This window comes from Drosophila hydei, unplaced genomic scaffold (assembly GCF_003285905.1).
Source record: "Drosophila hydei strain 15085-1641.00,03,60 unplaced genomic scaffold, DhydRS2 tig00000232-arrow-arrow-pilon, whole genome shotgun sequence".
Taxonomy (NCBI): domain Eukaryota; kingdom Metazoa; phylum Arthropoda; class Insecta; order Diptera; family Drosophilidae; genus Drosophila; species Drosophila hydei.
The window spans coordinates 585,651-609,754 of NW_022045690.1; the positions used below are offsets into that span (position 1 = coordinate 585,651).

Sequence of the window (24,104 nt, forward strand, 5' to 3'; positions counted from 1 at the left end):
GTGTTTGTGTGTGTGTTGTGTATGTGTGTTGTGTGTGTGTGTTGTGTATTGCGTCCTGTGTGTGTGCTGCGTCCAGTTCGTTGTTGTGCGTCCAGTTCTTCGAGGCGGGTGTGTGGGTGTAGGCGTGGCGGGTACTATATCTTTGTTGGGCGGAGACAGGACAGAGCTTTAGTCACCGGACCGTTGATATGGCTGCAAGCAACAATATATAACGTTCACATATATATTGCTGTGTTCTATGGTTGTAGTATGTTATTTGTAGAATATTTAAAAAACAATAAAATGAAAAGAAAAACAATAACAACTCAAGAAACAAAAATGCCACACTGCCGGAAATCAAGTCACGAAACTAAACTTAAGGCTGTAAATGAAATCAGTTGACGGCAATACTTTTACTTTAAGACTTTTGTGCTGCCCCAACGTGTTGCACTTCCGCACGAGCAACAACAATTTCCGTGTTCAAGCCACACCTGCAACACTGTTCATGTTGATGCAGCTAGTTAAAGCCGGCTGGACGCAGCCTTGTGCAGGGCTTCGTTAATTAGCAGCAAATATTTCATACACAGACTTTTCGAAAAGTGAGCAAGAACCTTGCCGACGAATGCAACCGACTGCATAATACTCGTTCACCCACTGGGATCAGGTTTATAGAGACGCCTGTCTAATCCTGAACATGTCATATGCATTTCAAGACTTAAAATAGAGCTTAAAATATAAAAAATTATAAATAGCTGAACATTTTATAGTCATGCCAAGCCAGATATATAAGGAATATATATATATATATGATTAGTTCGAACTGTAGAGAAGTTTGGCAGCAAAATACGGTGTTGATGATACGGAGTTGAGTTTATATGTATCGAAAATTTAAATAATTTTCGATTCGAGTATCAAATTCCAGTTGCACACACTAGCTTGGCACTGCAAACCAAACCAATATGCTCGTCTCAAACCACTGAGCGGGTATGAAAACTTATCATTAATTTGTTAGTCGGTTTTGTTTTTGTTTCTGTTGCTATGGTCAGTCAACGACTCATTTGTTTCTTTTGATATAGGTATTTGAATATTTATATATATATATTTTTGGTGTTTTTGTATTTTTCAAATATTTTTTGCTGACTGCTGGGAAGTTAGGGACCTGTTTCCATTCGAAGCGTGTTTGGCGGCCCACACATTTTGCATTTGCATTAATGAAAACATTTAAGCAGCGGACAGAAAAGCAACCAGTTTGGGTCATCCGAATGTATGTTAAAGTGAAAAACATGCAGCTGCTGCAGCAACAGCAGCAACAGCCGCCAAACAACTCAAGCAACAAGTGGTTGCCAAGCGATGCCAAATAATCCAAGCCAATCGCACTGGCGTCTATTGGGCAGGCTTTGATCATTTGAGGCTTTTCAAGTTTATGGACATTTGACAGGTTATTTGATTAGATTTCGAAGCGATTGTTTTTGTTGTTGTTGCAGCGACAACGACGCCCAGCGAAAAGATGCACAAAAGTCAAACCGTAACATGGTCACGTGAGGAAAGCTTGTCGTAAATCCAATCAAGCCCGTATATATATATTTAAAAACATTATATATATTAGAATTGGCAGCAACAATTGATAAGGCTAAAATTATCAAATTCTGATAATCAAAGGCCTTTATAAAAATTGTAATGAAATTTTATGGCCAAGCATCAGATTTGCTAAAACTAAATCTGAAGTAAAGCTCTAATATATTCAGATTTCCAAGTTACTTTAAACTTAGGTTTTTTTCGGCTAGCTTTGATGTGCTGTAAAAATTATTTTTAAAGAAATACTGTTAAAAAAAAATCTTTTTATAATTTCTTGAATATGTTTATTTGTCATGAAGCTATCATCCATTGCCGATAGCTTTTCGCTCTCGCCAATAAGCCATTTTCTGAATGGATTTTTACCGGAAATGATTAGTATTTTTATATAGTCTAACGAAAATTTCTAAAAACAAAATAAATAAAAAACACATTTAACTTTCGAATTTGAAAATTGAAAAAAGTTTAGCCAATTTGTTGTCAACTCATTTCTGTTAGAAACATATGACAGCTGTCTAGATTTTATATCACTTGTCTAGATTGTAGATAATATTCATTATATTTTATGCACCTCAATTAAAGTATATGGAAAATTAATGATAGCTACTTAGAGCTCTACAGATCGCAATCAAACACATTCAAAAGCAGTTCAATGTATGCGTGTGTCAGCATGTGTAAATAAATAATAAAAAAGAAAAAAAAACAATTTCAGATACAATTTCCGAAAAGTAGCATAATCTAATCAGTGTAAAGCTCATTTGGAATTGCTTGGCTTATGACAAATACCAAATGGCAAAATACTATGGGCCAAATTCACTGGAAAGTGTCAGCACGTGGCATTGAGATTATTTACAGCAGTGATGCACTTCAAATTATATAGCACATTTCCTCGCATATAGCGTACGTCAACAATTAGGAAGTATCGATAGACGATAACACTAAAAGAAATCAAATAGAGACACTGAAAGGCAAACAGAAGTAGAACATCGACTGCATAGAGATCACAACAAAATATTCAGATATCTAAAAGTAATTTTCAGTATCGATTTCATCTCTAAGAAATTATCGATCGGCTAACAGAAACTATTAATAAATACTTTATAAGGACTCAACTGAAAGATTTAGTTATATGTTTAGCAAGAATTTGAGTTTTCGATAACTAATTTATCGATAAACAATAGCGCTGTATCTGTATACATATAGAAGTCGACTTAAATTGAAAGACAAGCACCTGCATTTAGAATATGTGTTAGCCGACTTTACGAATTTATCGATAACGATAACAATGCCTGAAGCGTAACTAAAGAAGGAATTACTTTTGAGTAAGCAAAAATCAACTATTATGAGTTGCTTTATCTAGAAACTGCGCAAGTGTATGTGCGGCTATATTTGTCAATCTGCCCTCTTATCGATTAACTAAGCGATAAGCAAATATACCCTTGGATGCTGCATGATTCACACAAAGGAAACAAAGCTACAAAGAAAAATAGAAAAACAAACTAATCTAATCCGAAATCGAATCCAAAATTTGGTGTAGGTGTAGACATATATATAAATATATATATATATATATATATATTTATATATATATGTATGTGTGTGTAATGTTTTTGGCACTCGAAAGCGATAATATTTCAATTTGTGACTTTTGAATGCGTTTATCATTTGGTTTAATGTTGAAATCGATTGACTTTCTTATCAAGCACCTGACTACGAGGGGACAAAGTAGTCGATGGCAGTATTTTTTATAGCCGTTAAGGCTGACAATAAGGTAATAGGATTATGTTGATTTCAGCAATAATTGTTATGCAAAGTTCGCATTGCGCATACGACCCGCTGTACGTTGAAATATTTCTGAAGACAACTGAGACGAGAGCAATTTAGCTTAATGAACACAGCCACAGCCACAGCCACAGTCAGAGTCAGAGTCACAGTCACAGTGACTGTCACAGCCACAGCCGCTGCCACAGTCAAGTTCAAAGCCGCCGGAGAGACGGTGAGACGGACGGACTGACGAACCTAATTACTTGAAAAGCTGACTAGCTGCTAAATTGCAGTAAAAACTACAAACTAAGCCGTAAAATCAAACAAAACGCGGCAGTTGTTTTTTTGTTTATATTATTCTTTTGTTGTTCTTGTTGTCGTTTTAGTTTATTGTCAAATTGATTTCTTCTTTGTGTTCGCTTGCTCAATTGAACTGGCACATAATTTCAATTCAATTCGTTCCGATTCGATTTTAAATGCGGAACTCTGGCGATGACTAGTACGTAAATTGTATAACTGTTTCCCTGTGTCCATACACTATTGGCAGCTATATATCCACATTAGTTAGCTGTAACAATTTCTATCTTGCCTGTTCCTCAGCTCAACTGAGTCCCAGTCGACGCTAGACATGCTGCAGTTGGGGTTTGACTGCTGTCAGCAGTTTGGGAATAGCACAACTGGATTTTAGCTCAGCACGTTTTCAGCCAGCTCTGTCGCTTGGCATTATGAACTCAAAGAAGCTGCATTTATAAGTATCTCTTAAAAGCAGCTACTCATTGTGCTGTGATGATTGATTGATCATCATCAATTGCACTTCGTATCGCTGGCTAATGGTACATTAGATGAACACATTTTATCAGTTCTGGCACGTCAATCAAAGAGGCTACAAAAACTTTTAACTACCAATAAAAAATTCAGCTGGCATCAACAGCGACACTTGCAAATATTCGCAAATGGCTAATAGGAACCCCACCAGATCTGACAATCTGAATGATAAAGCATATGGAAATGAACAAAAAATCAAAATTTCAGCAATTTGCAAAAATATTTTATAGGTTCTTTGTTTTTTTCCACTTTTTTTAGCATACACAAGTAACTGCTGTGGCGTGGGTGGACACAGCAGTTACTTGAATTACAATAATTAAGGAATTACAATACTTTGATCAGAAATTAGTTTTCAACATGATTCAAGCCGAAGCAATGGCAATTTTTTATATTGGAAATCGATTTCATATAAACACAACTGATGGACTGTCCAAAAGCTACTCGAAAGTCATAACAAATCGCTGTCTTATTTAGAGTATTCTCAAGTTTTGGCCAGCTCAGTCGCTCGCACTTCTTTGTTCCGAAATGAAGCAGGAAATGAGATTCGCATCAAATGAGGAAATTGCAGCTCAAAATCAAATGAAATTGACAAATCAGAGCGCACTTATTGAGTCAAACATTTAAGACGACCCTCGTTAGTTTCATGCTATGATATGATATGTAGCATCTGTCGTCGTCGTCGTTGCCGTCTAATGGCCCCGTGGCCCGGACCGTGCGATCAGCAATCCGCTTAAAAAAATACCGTAGTCTCGGTGCCTGAAATGAATTTGCAAAACGTGAGCTAAATATGCGCCGTCTGTTAATTTCTATTTATTTTCATTTATTGTGATTAAGCTGCAGCACTGTCGTCAACCTAAAGTCGCACTATATATGCATACATATGCATACATACATAAATATATATATATGTATATATGTTTAAAAATTCCTATATTGTATAGGCGCTTAGCTACCAGGTTTTAACGTTCTTTACTTTGTACAAATAAACGATGCAAAAGGGATTTGTAAATGGTAAATGCCCAACTAGCAGATACTCTAACTCTTATAAGGGATGATATAATGTAAGCTAAGCTTCCCTTATGATGGCTTGAGAGAGGGTGGAATAAGTTGATGGAACGAGAGTAACAGAAAAAGAGAAGTAGCGAGAGAGAACGAAAAAAGGAGAGAGATAAAAAGAAAGAGAAAGATAGCGAGAGAGGAATGGATAGAAACAGGTATAGAGAGAGAAAAAGAGAGTGATAGAAAGAGAAAACGAAGTACTCTGTGAAGCCAGTGAAACGTTTCGGTACTCAGCTAAAGAGAATTAAAGAGAATTCAAGTTAAACTCCCGTTCTCCCCCAGCGAGCGAGTAAAGAAAAAGGAATATTTAAAAGTAACTAAATCGTAGCCAGTGAAACGTTTCCGTATACAACATAAGGAATACAATTCAAAATTCATTAGTGCCTCTATATATATGCATAAGTTTGCTCAGTGATCTATTTCACATGCTGTGATAAAAGGAATGGTTAACTAATCCAATGAGTCATGAGTACAGAACAACAATAGTATCTTGAGCTCTCACGCTGCATAGCCAGCTAAGTGTTGCTAATTGCGAATTGTTAATACAAATCGATCTGCAGCTAATGCTGAATATTTATGAATGATGCTCGACATTTGAAACGATTAATTCATTAATTGATAATGCGAATGAAGTAATTGAAAAGTGACATAGAACAGCCGTTAGGTAGGCGAATCGTTATCTACATAATTTACATGTAATTAACTTTGCCGCTGTCGCTCATGAGCTTAGCTATTAAAAAACGTGTGGCCAACATGACGGCTACGTAATTTGTTCATTGATTCAGACCTGCATATATGCAAATTGAAGAGGCCCCCAGCACGTGTGCGACTGTCTCCCTTCCACAGACACTCACTCACTCACTCACTCACTCTCTCTCTCTCTCTCTCGCTCGCTCTCCCGCTCAGTGGGCCAGTCGTACAGAGTGACAATTTGTATACAGAAATTTGCATTTCCAGATTTTGTTTTTTCGATGTAAACGAACTTTTTAATGCAGTCACAACTAAATCTGATCGTAATAGTTCATAATTGATTCGCAGTCCGATATGGGCGATGTGCTAATTGCAAATATACATATTTACATAATAAATATATATATAAATATATATATCTCATGCTTATATTACATTTGACGCCTGCCGCACAAAAAGCATTTCTATTGAAATTAGCATTTTTTCGGCAATTCTGTTTGGTTATTTCATTTCATATTCACTTAACTTTATTGCAATTTATTTGACAACAAGTTTTTGACAGCTAGCTTCTATTTACTTACTATATGACAGCCAAAAAAACATAAAAGCCTGAGTAGCAACCGGGTCCAAACGACTTACTAATACTCTGTTTGCAGTTGTAATTAGCAATGGAAATGGAATTCATTTTTCAAACTTTGTTTGCCAACTATAAAACTAAGTCTATATATTGTTGTGGCTGTGAAGCTGTCAAGAGTTTAAATCATTTTTGCTATTTGTAAAGGCGGCTGTGGGCGTGGCTCAGTCGCTTATTTAAATGAGTTGAGCAATAGTCAGGCAGAGTTTGGCTTTGTCTTGCTCCAAGTTAACACAGAATTTTGTTAGCTGAAATTTTGTTATATAAGAAGCCAATAAACTCCGTTTGATATAGCAAAGAAGTAATCTATGCAGAAAGTCTATATACTGCCAATATGCTCCATTCGTTATAACAATGAACTCATTTAACCACAGCTGAAATAGCCAACATATTCCATTTCATATAACAAAGAAGTCATCTATATAGATTGCCCATATACTCCATTGTTCATATCAAAGAAATGTGTAATATATCTATGAACTGTTTAGAAAGCCAATATACTCCTTTTCAGCTAGCAAAGACGTCAATCTTTGTGGGATGACGACTGACGCAGGTGAAACCGTAGGAGATTCTGAGACATTGATTGCTATTTATTTTTTATTTTCATTATATATATTCAGTTTGATTAATTTATGACAAATTTTTATTTTTTAATGAATGAAGCGACAAGAGGAAGCCGACTTGGTTACGAAAAAAATAAAATACAATAAGCCAACAACAATTTTGTTGGCTCTAAAGTATTTGGCATTAACGACGTCATCGGCCTGAGAAAAGTGTTAAATGCATCAAAATACGTAAGCCTATACAAATATACATATGTATACTCGTATATACATATATATATATATATATACATAAAGATGTATGTGTGCATATCTGTATTCACAGAAATTTGATTAAAAAATAAAACCGAACTGGAACTGTAGCAAATGTCATTCAACTTGACTAAAAGAGGAGAAGAAAAAACAGTCATAAGACAAAAAGTTCACGCCTGTATGCACAGTCGATGCACATATATATATCTATATAAAATACATACACACACATATATATATATATATATATATATATATATATATATATATATATATATATATATATATATATATATATATATATATATATATATATATATATATATATATATATATATATATATATATATATATATATATATCTATATATAAGCACACATTGTAAAGGGTCATCAATCCATCAAGGTTCGTCACATTTATCATAAATATTACGACTTCGAAAACTTTACAGTAATATCTTTTTTTAATGATCAGCCAGTTGGGAAAAAACAATAAAGTTTAATCTAATACATATGTAAAAACCTGAAACTCTCACTTTTTTCAATAAATCCAGAGTAATAATTCTATATCTAGTCCAGCTTTCTATATAAGCCAAGAAATTATCTCAACATTGTTAAAGATCAAGTCATTGGCATCTACTTGATGTAGATAGAAAGTATGAAAATTGCTAGCTGTGCCGATTTTAAGCCGGATCTCCGAACAAATCAAAAACCGAACCGAAAATTTCAGCAAAAACATTCTCTTGAAAAATGTTGGATATAACAAAAAAATATTGAAAATATAATTGAATCAGATGCGAAGCAAGATCAAAGATCGTAGCGAACCTCAAGGATGGAAAACTTAACCAAGCAAACGTGATCGAGATATGTGAGCATCAATGAAAGAGTTCTGGATCAACTTCTGTATTGACTCAGCAGGGGTATATATTAATTTTATGGAAACGATCACGTCTCTTTCTGGCTGTTAGCCAGATTGTTAAGGTCTTCGGGGCATACAAGGGCAGAGAAAGACGAAGAGAGAAAGGCAATACTGCCAAATAGATTCAGTTGTGTGACAGCGATATAAGACTAAAACTGAGACCTGAATATGAGACAGAATCTCAGTTGAAGTCTGGGGACAGCCTCATTAGCAGCACGCATCAGTTCAACAAAGAAAAAATAAAATAATGAGAAGTTTGCACACTAAAGCTAACAGCTGAGGTTAGATTTTGTCTTTTTGCTTTTGATTTTTGCTTTTGCTTTTGTGATTTATTGTTTTTGTTTTAGTTGGGCTGAAACAGTTCACTTAGCGAGACTGATGACAATTTTGATTCCATGACCGAATTGTGCAGGCCAAAGAGCCACATGTCGACTAGCTAAATACCCTGTAAAGCAGAGCAAGGACACGAGCTGTGCGAAAAAATATTGAGATATATTTAGTTATATTTGAATTCAGTTCAACAATTGCAAATTGTGACCCTTGCAGGCCATTCACAATGGCCAATTGATTGTGACTATGGCAACGCATTGTCTGTAGGGCAACAAACGACAAGCAACAAGCAACAGCTAACAAACACGAATGCAATTTGGCCGTGAAAACGAAATGCCAGCAACATAAATTAATTATTATTATTTGTATATTGTATTGAACAATGTTTTTTTCTATTTTTTTATTTTTTTTGTCTTTGGCAAATTAATATTAACTATGCATTAATTAAATGCTTTTGTTGTGTATATTTTTTTTTTAAATTTTTTTCTTGATTTTTTTTGTCTGCCTTTCGATTCGCTTGGCTTTGGCTTTGGTTCCGAAACCGCGTCGAACCATTACAAAAAAAAACTTAATTTTTTTTTAAAATTTATTAATTAATAACTGTTTTCAGTTGTTGTTAACCAACAGCGAATTGTTTGCAGTGCATTATGTTAAATGTTTTGCCAGCAGATAATTTAATTGCTTTTTTCGCTGCTGCGTTTCTTATTGTTTCCATTTTATTGCATGCGAATTTACATTTATTATTTATAGAATTTATAAGAATTGTATTTATTTGTTGCTTATTTCTTATAATTTTTACAAGTTCAAGTTGCAGTTTGCTTAAGGTCATGTGGTGAACATCGAAGGTAAGTGGAGCGGGCAGAGCAACACAAAAAAAAAAATAAATACAAAACTCGACAGGTATCAGAAGGCAAGATTAAACGATTCTCTAGTTATAAATACAATTAGTCTCCAGTTCTATTTTAAAATATTCCCATTCTTTTGCTGCCAACACAGGTGCTGCAGTTAAACGGAGCAATTATATTTACATTAGCCCCTATATCAGTCATATACTATATATACAAAGATATAGTTTTTCAATTGATTTCCGCCTGCCTTTCTACTGCCAGCCTAATTCATTCCTGCAGCTATCTTTAACTGTAGCATTTTTCTTCTTTTTTTTAATTTTTTTCTTTTCATTTTTAGTATATTTGCAAGGCTTACTTATAACTTCACAGTGGCACTTAGCTTACACTTTTACGTTATTATTTTTCGGCACTAAATTTAAAAATAAACGCTTTTTTTTTTTTGTAATTTATGACAATTGGATTTTTAGTTAACTTTTGAAGCGTTTCAAATTTTTTTTTTTTAGCTTTCTTGATTTATTTAACTATTTATTTATTTTTATTCCTTTTCTTTTACTTTTTTTTTTTTTTTTTTGCACAAACAAAAACAACAAAAAAGTCGTAACAAAAGGGTCTGCCGCGCTGCTTCCGTAGCTATTTAAGTTCTGTTTTTTTTTTAATTGTTTTTTTTTTTAGTATTTAATTGGACTCTGTTTTTTTCTTTTTTGGCGACGTCGTCTGCACCGTACGCCGGGATATTGTACACTGAATGTCCAAAGACGGCAAACACTTGTTATTATAACGCGTCAAAGCGTTTCATTAAGCGTCGCAGCGACGCTAACAGAGGCAGCGACAACAACGACGACGACGACGGCAACAGAGCGTGCGCTTAGCTGCTGAACAACGCCGCGATCTGGCCGAATCAATAAGCCAAGCGAGCGACTAAACGTTCGACAGCTCCGCGACCCAGCTGGCTAAACTTCGAGCCTCCCAGCCAGAGGCGTTAACAACGCCGTCGGAGCCTGTTGATAAGCCAGCTACGACGCGCTCTCAGCAGCGATAACGTCGTCGTCGTCGTAGTCGTCTTCGTCATCATCGTTGCGAGCTACTTTTGTTATCAATTGAAATCAAGTTCATTTGTCGATAGCCAAAGCCAAAGCCAAAGCCAAAACCCGGGCAAAGTAGTCCAAACAAAAACAAAAGCAAAAACTCAACTGTCTAAGATCAATGAATGAAAATGCTGCCAGTGTTGGCAGCGACAGCGGCAGCGGTAGCAGCAGCGACGCACACACACCGTTAGAACGCACGCTTTATGCCAGCTGCTCGGCTCGCCAGGGCACGACTCGGCTGGGCTGGGCTGGGCTCGGCTCGGCTTAGTTCAACTCAGCTCAACTCGGCTGGGCTCGGCGCGGCTCGGCTCGCCTCGGTGCGGTGCAATTCGTCTCGGCTTGGCTTAGCATGGCTTCTCGGCTGTGACAAACATCAGTACTTTGACAGTTAGTTGGCTCATTACTCATTATTAATTGTCAGCTTGAGTGGGCCGGCGCACGGAACGTATGGCTGATGCGAAAGAGTTACGGCCACCAGGCCCGTTATACTTATACTATGGCAAAGCCACGTTATTTACAACTGCATAAATACAAATAGATTTTCAGATTTTGTTTTACGACCCCATTTCGTAAGGCCCCCAATTCTTGGGCGCATTTATCTTTTTTTAATTTTTTTTAAAATTGGTTTTGGTCAGGATGGGCGGCAGCTCAGGCCCGTTTGCTGTGAGGACGTTGCGTCAGCTTTAACGAACATGCCGATTTGACACGATTCATGCATTTGGAATACAATTAAAACTGTTCAAACTGCAATTCAAATTTTGTTAGTAATAAATTTTTTTTCTTAAATATTCCACGCGCAAAAATGAAAAAATAAAAACCTAAACAAAACAAACCAGGTTTATATATATATATAGGTAAGTCCGCAGATCAATGGCAAGTTTCGCTGGAGATAAAAAACATGAAAAGCATTTTAGCTTTCGGGTCTGAGCCAAGCAAATTACCTACAAAAAAATAACGAAATGACGCACTACGACTGAGGAACACTCTATGCGTTCGACAATTGGACTGAGCATAATGCCATCGATATATATATATATATATATATATATATATATATATATATATATATATATATATATATATATATATATATATATATATATATATATATATATATATATATATATATATATATATATATATATATATATATATATATATATATATATATATGTAGAGACGTGCGTAATCGACATCATGTTCGTTGCCAAAAGAAAAATAGGTAAAGAAAAGAGAAAGAGAGAGAGAGAGAGAGAGAAACCAACAAATAAACAGGTTTATCCGCATCCGGATAATTGATATAAAAATGCTGACGATGATCGCCCATTTCTCTAGCCATCTCGTTTGCACACCGAACACCCCGTGGCACTTCATATAAATCTATATATATATATATACCTATACAATTATTTTTATATTTTTCCCCAATTTGAAAACATCTTAAGAATGGCTTGCTGCAGGATGTAGACTGAAGAGTTTGTGCCAAATTGAATGGGAACACACTCGAGCTAAATTATGAAGTGGCCAAACAAGTCGTAGGTAGACCCATAAATAAATATTTATAAATAAATGTTAAGATAATAAGGCAATCAACAAGATCAACAGCTAACAAATGATCAAACAATTGTTTCTAATTATGGCAAGTCAAAAAAACAAAAAAAAAACAAACAAAATTCATAAACAACCCAAAAATATTGCTGCAAATCATTATAAAACGAAGTTTATTAATATCATAATATATATATTATTTACTATACATACATATATGTTATATAGCTTCGATCTATTTCGAACTCTTAAGTATTCAAATTATATTTTAAGCTGAATTCATTTGCCTTCGTCTAGGAGACGAACAGACGCTGAAAATTTGAGTGCAAGCCATAGACATCCTTATATATAGATATACATAAGGAAGGCTATATACATATATATATATATATATATATATATATATATATATAACACATATTTAAGTTTAGTCATTAAAAAGTGTTTAACGTGTATAAAAAAAGCACAAAATGTAAACATTAAGAGAATCCGCGTTAATCAGTAAGCAAAACATGAACAATTCGCGCAGGGTTCCGGGTACGAAACTTGGCTTAAACTATGTTTGCGCTGGGCTAGGGGCGTAGAAGGCTATGGTAACCAGTGCTGTTTGCTCGTATAATTAAAATACCCATATATATAAACCTAGATGTAGACGTGGACTTAAAACAATTTGAAGAGATTTACTAGAAATATTACGTATACGCCCCGCATTACAAAAAGGTTTTATTATTAATAAAAGCCAAAACGATCTAGCTTTAACTGTCTGCAGATTATCGATAACATTTACGCAAATCGATATCAACGATAAGTTGTTTGCGCATATCTCGGAGCTTAGGCAGCCCATAACTTCCCCTATCAAAGTGTTGTCTGAGGCTTCTCAGGTATTTCCTAGCCGGACACACTTTTATGCCCTTCATTAAATATTAAGTGCATATACTAAGTGTGCAATTGATAATAATCAATGTCTGGTGACAGTTCGATGATGCTAGAACCGAATAGATGAGAATACGAAAAAGTTTTGTGTTTGGGAAAAACATTTAAGTGAAGTCCAGAATGCTATAGACGCGGGGGGACGAACAGAATGAAGATGCGCAAATGGATATGTTACGTGTGAGTCATGACTGGCTGGCTGACTGGCTGATTGGTAAGGATAGAGACTATATCACGTTTGTGAGTGTGATTGTGATTGCGAAATTAACCCGAGTGGGGAACTTTTCGTTTCAGACGTTGCACAGATAATGGATACGCGGCCCGACACTTATGTACTTTCTTAATAGCTCTAGAGGGAGTTGGGGTCTGGGCGATTGCGGAAACAGTTGGGAAATGCACAAAGGCAACTTGCGTGTACTTACATACATTAGCGCTTATCAGCCAGCTGAGCGGGGGCCGCAGGGGCGGGGTCGCGTCTCATAAGAAACAGAAGCCTCGCTGGGGCGGGGACTTACACGCGGTACGTGTGCGAATGCTATGGCAATTTTTAAAGTGTTTTACTCGAGCGACTTGTAGTTAGTCGTATTTGCTTATCGACAGACAATTGACTATTGCCGGGGGCGACGAGAGCGGGGGCGGGCGTAGCGGGTGTTCAATCAAATTGTTGGATAATGGTCAATCAACTGCCAGCAATTGCCGATTGCTTTTTGATGCCGCGTCGATCCAATGTCTATCAGCGATCAATTTTTATTGAGATAGAGGGGCGGGGGGGAAGAGGCATACCCTAAACTTGAACTTGAACTCGCAACTGTTGCTTAAATTATAAGCAAGTAATATTGTTGATGCGATCTCCACCTCCCTCCAGATAAATGTATATATGTATCGGTGTGCCTCTGAGTGTCTTATGCACACGCTATCGAAAATTAGCAGGTGCAATTGCTACATGCACTGTAGCAAACTACACCTCAGCCCATCCAGCCGCCCACAAACCATGGCAATTAGACACATGTAATGCGCTTAATTGCATTTCGCAAAACAGAACCGTGACTATTTGAAATATGTTTAAATCATCATTATCATCATATCAGCGGCTCATACGCTCGAAGGTCCGAGGCAATCGTGTGGCATCGACCAAGGAATTTTCAATGCCATTCAATGGGCCCTATCACTCCAGAAGAAGAACAAAAAATAACACTCAAGTGGCAATCAGCGTCGCGCCTGTCACTTTCTATTCCGGCAATCTAATCGCCTTTCAATATCTTTAATTCCAACTATTTGTCTACCTATGTAGCTCTGTTTGTATCACGGCAAAATCTTTGCTTCTCATGTTGGAAAGTTCCCACAAATCGAAAAATATATACTGTAAGACTTCGTCTATATGTGCCAGCAGCAACAAAGTAACTACAATTTGTTATCATTCCATATATTCTCTAAAGATTTACGCTTCTAGCTGAGAATTTAAAACGTTTTTTCTGCTTCTTATTTGCATTTCGTAATTAACTTTTGCCTTTGAGCAGAAAATTTCCTTAAAGCAGATTTATAGATTTGAGGTATTCAAGTTGATAATATATAAATTGTTTCATATGTACTTATTTTAAATTGTGCCGCGCCCCAATGGGCGGTTTTTGTAGACTTTTTGTAGCGCAGCTCTAAAAGTGCAAATTACTAAACTTTAAATTGCTAGCAAAGCTTTGTAATGCTCCCGGAAAGTAACGGGATTTTTTCTTTGTAATCAAACAGGTAAATTACCTTTTCACTTGGTTTATGTTTTGTGTAGAGCGGCACTACTATTTTTATGAACACAACTGCATAAATATTTATATTAATATCTATGGAGTTTATCTGTAGAGTAGATCAACAGAAATAACACCTGTCAAATATCTTAGGTGTGTGGATGGAAGCAAAGTTTTGCTATAGTAATCGTAACTCAACAAATTTTGACTAGTTATCAGATGAGAGTAGAAATGAATATATATGAAAACTAAACAAGCAGCTCTTAGCTTCGCAGGCTTCACGTTCAGTTCTTGTCTTCATGGCTTCATGAACGAGCATATGGAATGCATTCAGCAATAGTTATAAAGAGTCATATTGAACCTTAGGAAACTGAAGCACTTGCTACAGATGTTTTCGCTGCTCGAACTGGGAGTGGCATTTTCTTAGAATCGTCCAGAGTTGTCAACAAGATTACTCAGGGGCTGGAGCGAACGTGGCAGATGTGTATAAACGAAAATAGATTTGCGATAATGGCTATCAGCAGCGGAGGCTACTTGGCCAGAACGTCTTGTACTGTTAGTGCCTTTGTGCCAAAACACGCTATTGTCAGCAGACATTAATTAAGTTGAATCAAATCGAATCGAATCGAATCGATTGTGAATTGAAAATGTGAAGTGCGGGCGTTGCGGGCGATGCTGACGCAAAATGAAACCAGATCCAAAGTCAGTTAACTCTATACTTGCCTGGTATTTGTGTTTTTTGCGCTTTCCAATCAGTGTGCCGAACTCACTTGAGATACTACAGCAGATAAATGTATTACGTGCATAGATTACGAGTACCAAAAGCCCTCAATCTGCTCGCGACTCAAGTGCGCAAATCAAATTTTATTCCCAACTTAAATATACTATGCTATCTATAACAAATCGCACATATATATATATATTTATATATGTTAATAGAGAATTGAAGAACTTTTCAATTTGATTGCGTTTCAGAAATTCATACATATTAACGTATATAAATCAATTAAAGGGTATCTCGAACTCGTTTCGACCGGTATTTTGTGAAAAGTGCGATCTTGATGTGAAGTAGATGAAAGATATGAGCCCACTTATGTGTACACCTACAGTACACGGCCAAAGCCTTGAAGTGCACATTTACAGCAAAAAAAAAGTTTAAATAATTATATAAAAGTAAATGATTTAAAAAATAAAGAAATAGCCTTATCGGACGTTTAGGCCAAAAGAAAAAATATTTATCAAAGCAATTCATTGTCGAGATCCCATTTGGAGAGCCCCATATGCTACTTCTCAGCCCAAGCTTCTGAAAAATTGAACGTGATTCTTATCACGTCAATAGGGTTTTCGGTAATTCCCTATAGCAAGACAATTGGGTAAAGGCAGATATACTTTGCGTATGTGAGTGATGTGTGTAGGATGGTTCAGTTATGAGAGTATTTTAAGGTCTGTATTATGTAGTATATGTGCGTATATAGGGTATCCATGCGTCTATCAGTTTTATACTTTTAATTCTTTTCTATCAGTTAATGACCAACTTTATATATTCGATATATACATATATATATATATATATACATATATTTTAATGGGTCTATTCATGATAAATAAAATAGCTCTGATATATCTATATTTTTAGTATAGGGTATCTATGCGTTAATCACATTTTAATTTTACTCCTTATGAGCCATGAAATATTCACGAACATAGTAAATGATATAACTCTGCTATTCATAGATATATATAATTACAGGTATATTTTTATTAGTATAGGGTATCTAAGCGTCCATCATCTTTATATAGAAATCATGTAAGCCAAGTGTGATGCAAAGTCTGATAGATAGAAAGCTCTGCTATTCCCATTTTTATAGCTAAATATTTAGTACACGGTATCTAATCTTCTATCAAATTTTAATATTCATAAGCCGTTCCATATTTGCCTTTACAAATATGACTAACAGGATAACTGAGCTACATATCTATTGTTTTTTGATATATTCAACATAGGGTAACTGTACGTTCATCACTTTTCACTGTCGGCTCGTATAAGCCAGTTAATAATCATATTACATTCAGCTCTGCGTACTCGCATATTATAAAAGCTATCGACACGCGTCATTTGGCTTGATTAGTATGCAAGGCATGAACTCCTCAGTTCCGAAGCATGTATATATATAGATATAGATATAGAGCTATATATGTATCATATGGCATACGAGTATTTGGTAATACTTGCTTTGGATACAATGAATTGATAGCTAACACGTAACGGCGACCTTGCCCCTGAGCCTTCAGCTAGGGCGAGTTGTCGCCCATACGCAATGATAATTAAAATTGGCGCTAACTACGGCTCTATTAATAGGTAATGCTCAACTTCCATATAAGACTTCCTATAGACACTAATTATTGCTCCAGTAACAGTTATGCACAGCGAATCGAATCGGTTCGAACCAGGAATTCGCCTTCATTGGTTATTAAATAAACCCAAAATTTGTGAGAACTTTGTCTAAGATAAAACCTATTTGAAATGTTGGTTCACTTTAGTGAAAAATTGGCTGGATTTGAGCCAAGTTTCCTTATTTTGAAGCCTATAAAAAATAGGTTTCAATTAGCCAAAGTTGGTCTACTTCTCAGATATCAAATAATCAAAATTTTAAAGACTTAGAGGATGGTCTCAAGTAAATTAAGACTTCTGACTTTAAGAAGTGAAGATAGAAGATAGAACTAATAAAAATTATATATATGTATTATATATAAAATATATAATAATATAATAATAATTATATATATAATAATAATAATAATATATTTATCTAGTATATATGAAAGTTACTAAATGAACCCTAAAAAGATCTAAGACGTTCTGCTCGGCCAATCTTTACAGCGCTATAATCCAATTCAAATTTCAAACGAACAACAATTTGATGATTAATTAACAAGCAAAATGTCTTCGTACTAAAGATATTAAGATATATAGACTATGTGTCCATATCATATATATCGTATATAGATAAAGTCTTTTTAAATTGTAAGACAAAAGCGTATTGCGCCTCGAACGTGTTCTTCCGAGGAAGTTTAGTTGGGTTTAGGGCAGTTATCAGAGGCGTAGGCTTTGGACGGGTGGGACGACATTTTGCCAATGAAATGAGTTTCAAGGAAAATTTTATTTGTTTTTTTTTGTTATTTATTTTTTTAAACAATTTCTAGCGCGGCGAATTGCTGCCGCAGTCGATGACTCGCCTTCGTCGTTGTGGTTGTTGTTGTTGGTGCCGTCACCTGATAACTCATAATTCCGGCGTAAATTCGGTTGGGCGGCTAACGGTCTGCCCGTTTAGAAAAAATAAAACGCGAAGAGTGCGCAGTTGAGCACAGCCAAATTATACGAACAGTTGGCGCCGTGCAGCAAAACAATGAAAATTAACCATAAATTAGATCATTAAAATAATAATAATATATTTACGTTGATAATAGGTGCCCCATAAAACGGCCAGAAATCAACTATTAGATGCAAGCCGAGGCTCTAATACCCTTGCTTAAATGATTTAAAAGTGTTCACAACGAGAGCTCAAATATCTCTATTTATTATACCTTAAATTAACAAGTTAAGCAGTAGCCGAAGCTTAAATACTCCTGGCTTAAAAAATTGAAAGGAAATTTTCATTATATTCAAAGATAAATCTTTTCTCTTTAGATCTTATACGAATGCCTAGAGTAGTAGGAGAGCTTGACATATTCCATGCAAACCGAACACCTGCATGCCATAACTTTGCTATTAATATCATATATCTATGGCCAAATCATATTACATAGCATATGTATCCACTGTGTATAGGGTAATCCCATTCAGAAGATGCTAGTCAAGGCTCACATACCCTAGCTTATTGCATATACCCATCCAATTAAATTTTGAACATATCTGAACTCGACATTAAAATTTGAAACATATTTAAAATCTGCATAAATTTCTTTTTAAATTGCGAAGTATCAATGCACACGCATAGTTTATATACCCCGTGAATAGAAATTAGATGATAGACGAAGCTCACATACCCTATAAATTCTATTTGATTTACATTTTAAGCTTCTGTAGCATATAGTTAAAGTATTTAAATATTTTTGTCGTTTAATGGAGTAACTCCGTCAAAATTTTCGACTGCCCAATTTTGATATGCCCAAAAGTATGCTCTCGCATATTTAGCAGAAGAGCAAATGAAATTTATATATTTGAAATCTTATAATCAGGCAAAAAACTGGATTAGTCATATTCGCCATCCTCATTCGCCTGCATTTGATCAATTCTAGATATGCTGAAAGGTCAAAGAAACGGGTTTAAGTAACCGCAAACCCCTTATCATATAGCATAGGGTTAGTTGATATATAATACAGTACAGCCTGCCTAAGATTGTTTTCAAAATGAAATGAAATACTATATAGATTATAAAATATGATGATATGAATACCGGGCTAATAGATCTATGTAGTAGTCGTAGTATTTTTTATAAATGTTTGTATCAAATTTTCTATAATAACAATAGTAATGATAATAATAACAAAAACTACAGTTATATATGTGAAAACACATGTCTTCATATACCTACACAGATAGATCTATGTACATATCTATATCTAGTTTGGACAGCTTGAAGGTGCTTCCGCTTAGCATGGACTTATCTTAGATGCTGGCAGATATCAGCGTTATCAGCAATACAGGTGTTTTTACCTTTTACAGTAAAAAACAAGAGTAAGCATACGCTAAGACTAACTACGTTTATGAAGCAAGCCTTCAATTATCATTCTAGCAAAACTTTTCCTTGAAAAAAAAAAACAATTCTTATTGAGAACTTGCTCTCGATCACATTCACTAAGAGCTGGAATGCGATTCTCTCGACTGGATGCTGCAAGCTGTTGGAATGTTTTGGAACATACCTGCATTCCGCTCATCAGAGCTGCTGGCATTATCATCATCGCTATTCAGCAGCGGGGCATAGCCGCATTTTGTGTCGCGCCCACGATTGCGACTGCGACTGCGACTGCGACTGTGACCACGACCGCGACCCCGGCCGCCCAGCAACAGCGCCTCGCACTGCCGCAGCTTCTCCATTTGGGATAGCGGTGCGGGCGGAAGGTTGGGAAACTACGAGTTTCGACTTGTTTCGAAATAACAGCCACGACTTGAATATTATTACGACATTTCAGTCGAAACGGCAAACAGCAAACGGAGCAGCCAACAATCATCCACAAAGTTTATTCATCCGCTAACGCTGTCCATGTGGCGCTATCTGCGCTAATTTGCTGTCGACTGCGGCTGCTGTGGCTGTGGCTCTGGCTCTGGCTGTTGCTGCCGCCTCAGCAATAAAAAAAAAATGTTACTGTTGGACAGCTACTGTTTAATCTGCTTCTTAAATGAATGCATACATACAAACAAACAAACACACACACAAGTAAAAGCACTCTCACACACACATAGACACACGCACACACAATCTACGCCTCACAATATTTTCGCATACATTTCACATGTTATCACAAATATTTATGCAAACCGGCTAACAACTGTCAACAGCTGAGCGTCACAAGTCAAATTGCTCTGTCAAAATGTCAACTTTGGAGCATCCAAGAGGCTTAACATTCAGTCAAGCGACACAGCCGTTTGACTTAACAGAAGGTGAAAGGCAATAGCCGAGAATAGCTGTTAATGGGAGCAAGCACATCAGCATGTTAGAACCGAATTCGCTTGTTCCAATTCCATAATGTTTCACTCTGGCTGCGCACAGGGATAAATGTTAAATAAATAAATGTTTTGCATAATTATTACAGATTTCTATGCGCAAGCCCTTAAGATTTCTTAATTAGTATAATTATGTAATAATAAATAAAATGTTTAGCCTTTGTGTAAGTTTAAACCAACATATTCGCATTACAGGTGTCATATAATCATATTTCAAGCTCAATTAACGCGTCGCACTGTGAATAGATCCGGTGTGGTAAATATTGATACACCTGTCACTTATTTGACGTCACTAGAAGTGAGAATGTGATAATACAAAGAAGAAGAAGGCAAAACAAATGGTTAAGCAATTAATGAGCGGGTCGTATTTTTCTCAATTTTTTGCGTGATTTTTTGTCTTTCATAATGTTTCCATGCGAGAAACACGCGCGCGCGTGCAAGCCCTTGAGAGAGCTGGAGTCAAAATGAATCAAACGGTGTCCGCGCTGCTTGGCTGTGCACTTAAATCAGCTAGAAAATTGTAAACACAATACAATGACGCAGGTGACAGAAGAGCACTTGAGGCAAACTCCTCTCTCTCTCTTTCTCACCCACTCTCTTTCCGAGTCGCCAACCACTTGAACAGCTGTGCTAGTGACCGTTATGCGCCGGTGCGCCGACAGCGACGGCGGCAGCGACAGCCAAGCCAATAGCCGACAATGGCAATGATTGGAGGGGGCCGCCAACAATAATAACAACGATGATAATAATAACAAATGTTACTAGGCCAAACGGTAAACCATTCGAAAAAAAAATAAATAAATAAATACAATTACCAGCATTATAGATAAGTAAAAATAACAAATTAAACAATTATAAATGTGTAAATGAGTGTAAAATGTTTTAAATAGCATGCATTAAAAATAAAACAAATAAATGGCGAAGCAGAGTAAATTAAATTACAACTAAATGAAATGCAATTATTTGTATATTTAGTACTTGTGGCAAATGTAATTAAAAACTATAAGCTAAATACATGTCTATAAATAAAAAGGATAGCAAAATAATATAACGGTGATATAAATAGCTTACGTATGGGCCTGCGACGCATTCTGGACGCACTATTCTCGCCGCCACTGTTCATATTGCTGTTAATCGACTTCATTTTGCCCTCGGGTGTACGTTGTGGACGATGCCAACTGACAACAAGTGGGCGTAAATTTTGCAAAGATAATATGTGATAGAAAGAGAACCAAAAGAAAATAAAGAAATGTATGTATGTGTATTGTAATTCCAAAACAAAACTAAGACAAAGCCTATTTCGTAGTCATAGTGTAAAGGCTACAAAGATTACGCACACTTGCACAATTGCTCGAACATGAATCGGTAAAAGCGTAAGAGTATTTGCACACAAGCAACAAGGCCTAATATTTTCGCCGCGCACTGTTAGCTAAACAAATTGTGCATGACAATTGCCAAAAATACATTTAAACCGGTTAACCCAACGGCGACAGCGGCAGCGACGCCAACTGTTGTAGCTCTAATATATATTTAGGTATTTTCATTCATATTGAACAAACTTTACCTTTCCTGCTGACGCGACAAGTTTCAATGTTGAACGCTAACTGAAAACTAAAGACAAATTCTCATGTCGATCGGCAAAGAGCTAAGAACACAGCAGCAGCACCAACAAACTCATAAGAGACAATAACAAATGCAAAATTGAACGGAAATTTATCTTAAGAGCGAGGAAAAGAGCGAAAGCATGAAACCACCAAACCAAAACCAGAAGCAGAACCAGAACCAGAACCAGTACCAGCGACCCCAACGAATTTTAATTCCCGCCTGAATGACAAGGCGAGAGGTGTATATAGGACGTATTGCTAAAATTAACTTATCATAGCGCTAACAGACAGATAAGATAGATATATACACATATATGTACCTATACTATATATTTATATGCACGAGTGCAGGACAAGCATGGGCATTTGTTGATAAGGGCAAATATGATTTTGTTTAATCAATTAACTTTTGCCGAGATTTTGCAGTCGCGCCAACCAAGAATGAATGGCAAAGAAATAGAGGGATAAGAGAAAGAGTAAGAGAGTCTTAAGCTATCTGCATCATATGCGCGTGGGAGTGTGTGTGCGGACGTAAGGCTTTGGTAACTGGCGAAATCGCTAGAATAAGTCCATGGCATTGACACAGTCAGATGACCTTAACACCTTATGATAACCACTTTGATAACACATGTATATATACAAACACTGATGAAATTTTTCTGAACTTGACCCAATTGACGATAGGCACTTACACAGTGTACTTTAATACATACAAATGTTAGCAAGACAAAAGAAAAATAAAGAAAACAGAAACAATAAAAAGGAACATTGCTCACCAGAGAGAGAGCATGAGAGAGAAAGAGAGCAAGCGAATTCCAATTTCATTCATTGCAAAAATAAAGCACAACGAATGCCGCTCAGATTGTTCATGCATGTGTGAGCACATGGCGCGTACACATACACGTGCACCATCTATAAAGCTGCCGCCGTCGACACCGTTTAAACAAAGTAAACTCCAAAATGGGGCTGAGGATTCGCTGTCTGTCTGCCTCATTTGGTTAACTGTTCATTTATTTGACAAATGTCAAACACACACTGTGGCACAACACGTGTAAGTTGCAGAAGCCCCTGTCTGATGTATTTGCGTTGTTTTATATTGATTTTTACCAACAGGAGGCGAATGCAAGGTGAAAAGGAACGTGGGAAAATAGCTGCACACTGCAGCTGACAACGCGATGAAGTTGTGGGGGCAGCGCACCGCTTTTTTCTCCAGAATTTCATAATCAAGTGAAATGCAACCATCTGCTCACGAGATTTGGACGCACCCGGGTAGTTTAATACATGTAAACAATTATTATTGGTAGCAGTGGCACGTGTAGTAATGACAGAATTATAGGATGATTTCTTGCAATTGACTGTTGTTGTTTTGGTTGTTTTTGTTGGTTATGTTAGGTTTTTCGAACTTGTCTACACAAAAAAACAAAGAAACAAAAGTATTGCCGTTTAATGTGTGCATGGAGAAATGGCAACACAGTGAGACATTGAGAGATAGAGAGACACTTGAACACCAAACAAAAAGTACACTTACTAGATAAAGAAATCAACAAAAATAACAACATTTAACAATTTGAAAAGAGCACTCACATCTCTTCCAGACAACTTTAGTCGCGGTAACAGCGCGAACTCGAAGTTTACTCGCTTCATTGACTTACAATTTCAAACTGAAGCACCAACAACAACGATGAAAAGCGTAGACGGCAGCGACGTCGGTGACACTTTCCACCCCATTCTGCATACAAGGGACAACAACAAGAACAATATGCAAAATCAAAAAGGCGCTTTCAGTGGCGATACATAAAGCACGACAGCCTATCGATAGGTAAACATATCGATGATAATATTCAAATTGCTACACAACCTACGATTAATGAGGATATTGAAATGTGTGTTATTTGAAAAAAAAAAATAACAAATCAATAGCAAAGTTTCTGCTCAAACTATAAACCCAACTAAAAACCATAATGAAGGATTTATAAAAAAAACCGGTAAGAAGTTTGTAGTTCGCTCTATTTCGATCATCCGTCACTATTTCTTAACAAACATCG

The 24,104-nt window shown here is 36.2% G+C and overlaps 1 protein-coding gene and 1 long non-coding RNA gene across 5 annotated transcripts in view; both read right to left on the reverse strand.

Moving 5' to 3' along the window:
• Nucleotides 1–23,832, reverse strand: part of LOC111597532 (solute carrier family 41 member 2) — a 31,977-nt gene extending 8,145 nt beyond the window's left edge. The window contains exons 1-2 of one of the 4 annotated variants that reach the window (XM_023312326.2): nt 23,712–23,832; nt 21,527–21,633 (exon numbers count right to left, since the gene is read on the reverse strand). In XM_023312326.2, the coding sequence (XP_023168094.1) occupies nt 21,527–21,633; nt 23,712–23,794 (190 nt within the window). In that variant the 5' untranslated portion in view covers nt 23,795–23,832. Of the gene's footprint in view, nt 1–19,653; nt 20,452–21,526; nt 21,634–22,019; nt 22,281–23,643 lie in introns of those variants that run through there. The other 3 variants (XM_023312342.2, XM_023312350.2, XM_023312333.2) reach the window with 3 other exon arrangements.
• On the reverse strand, nt 61–9,943 carry LOC111597559. Its single transcript, XR_002751330.2, has 2 exons — nt 9,790–9,943; nt 61–192 (listed from the first exon to the last, which is right to left on the reverse strand). It is a non-coding gene; the product is annotated as an uncharacterized LOC111597559 (long non-coding RNA).
• Nucleotides 23,833–24,104: the final 272 nt, after the last annotated feature.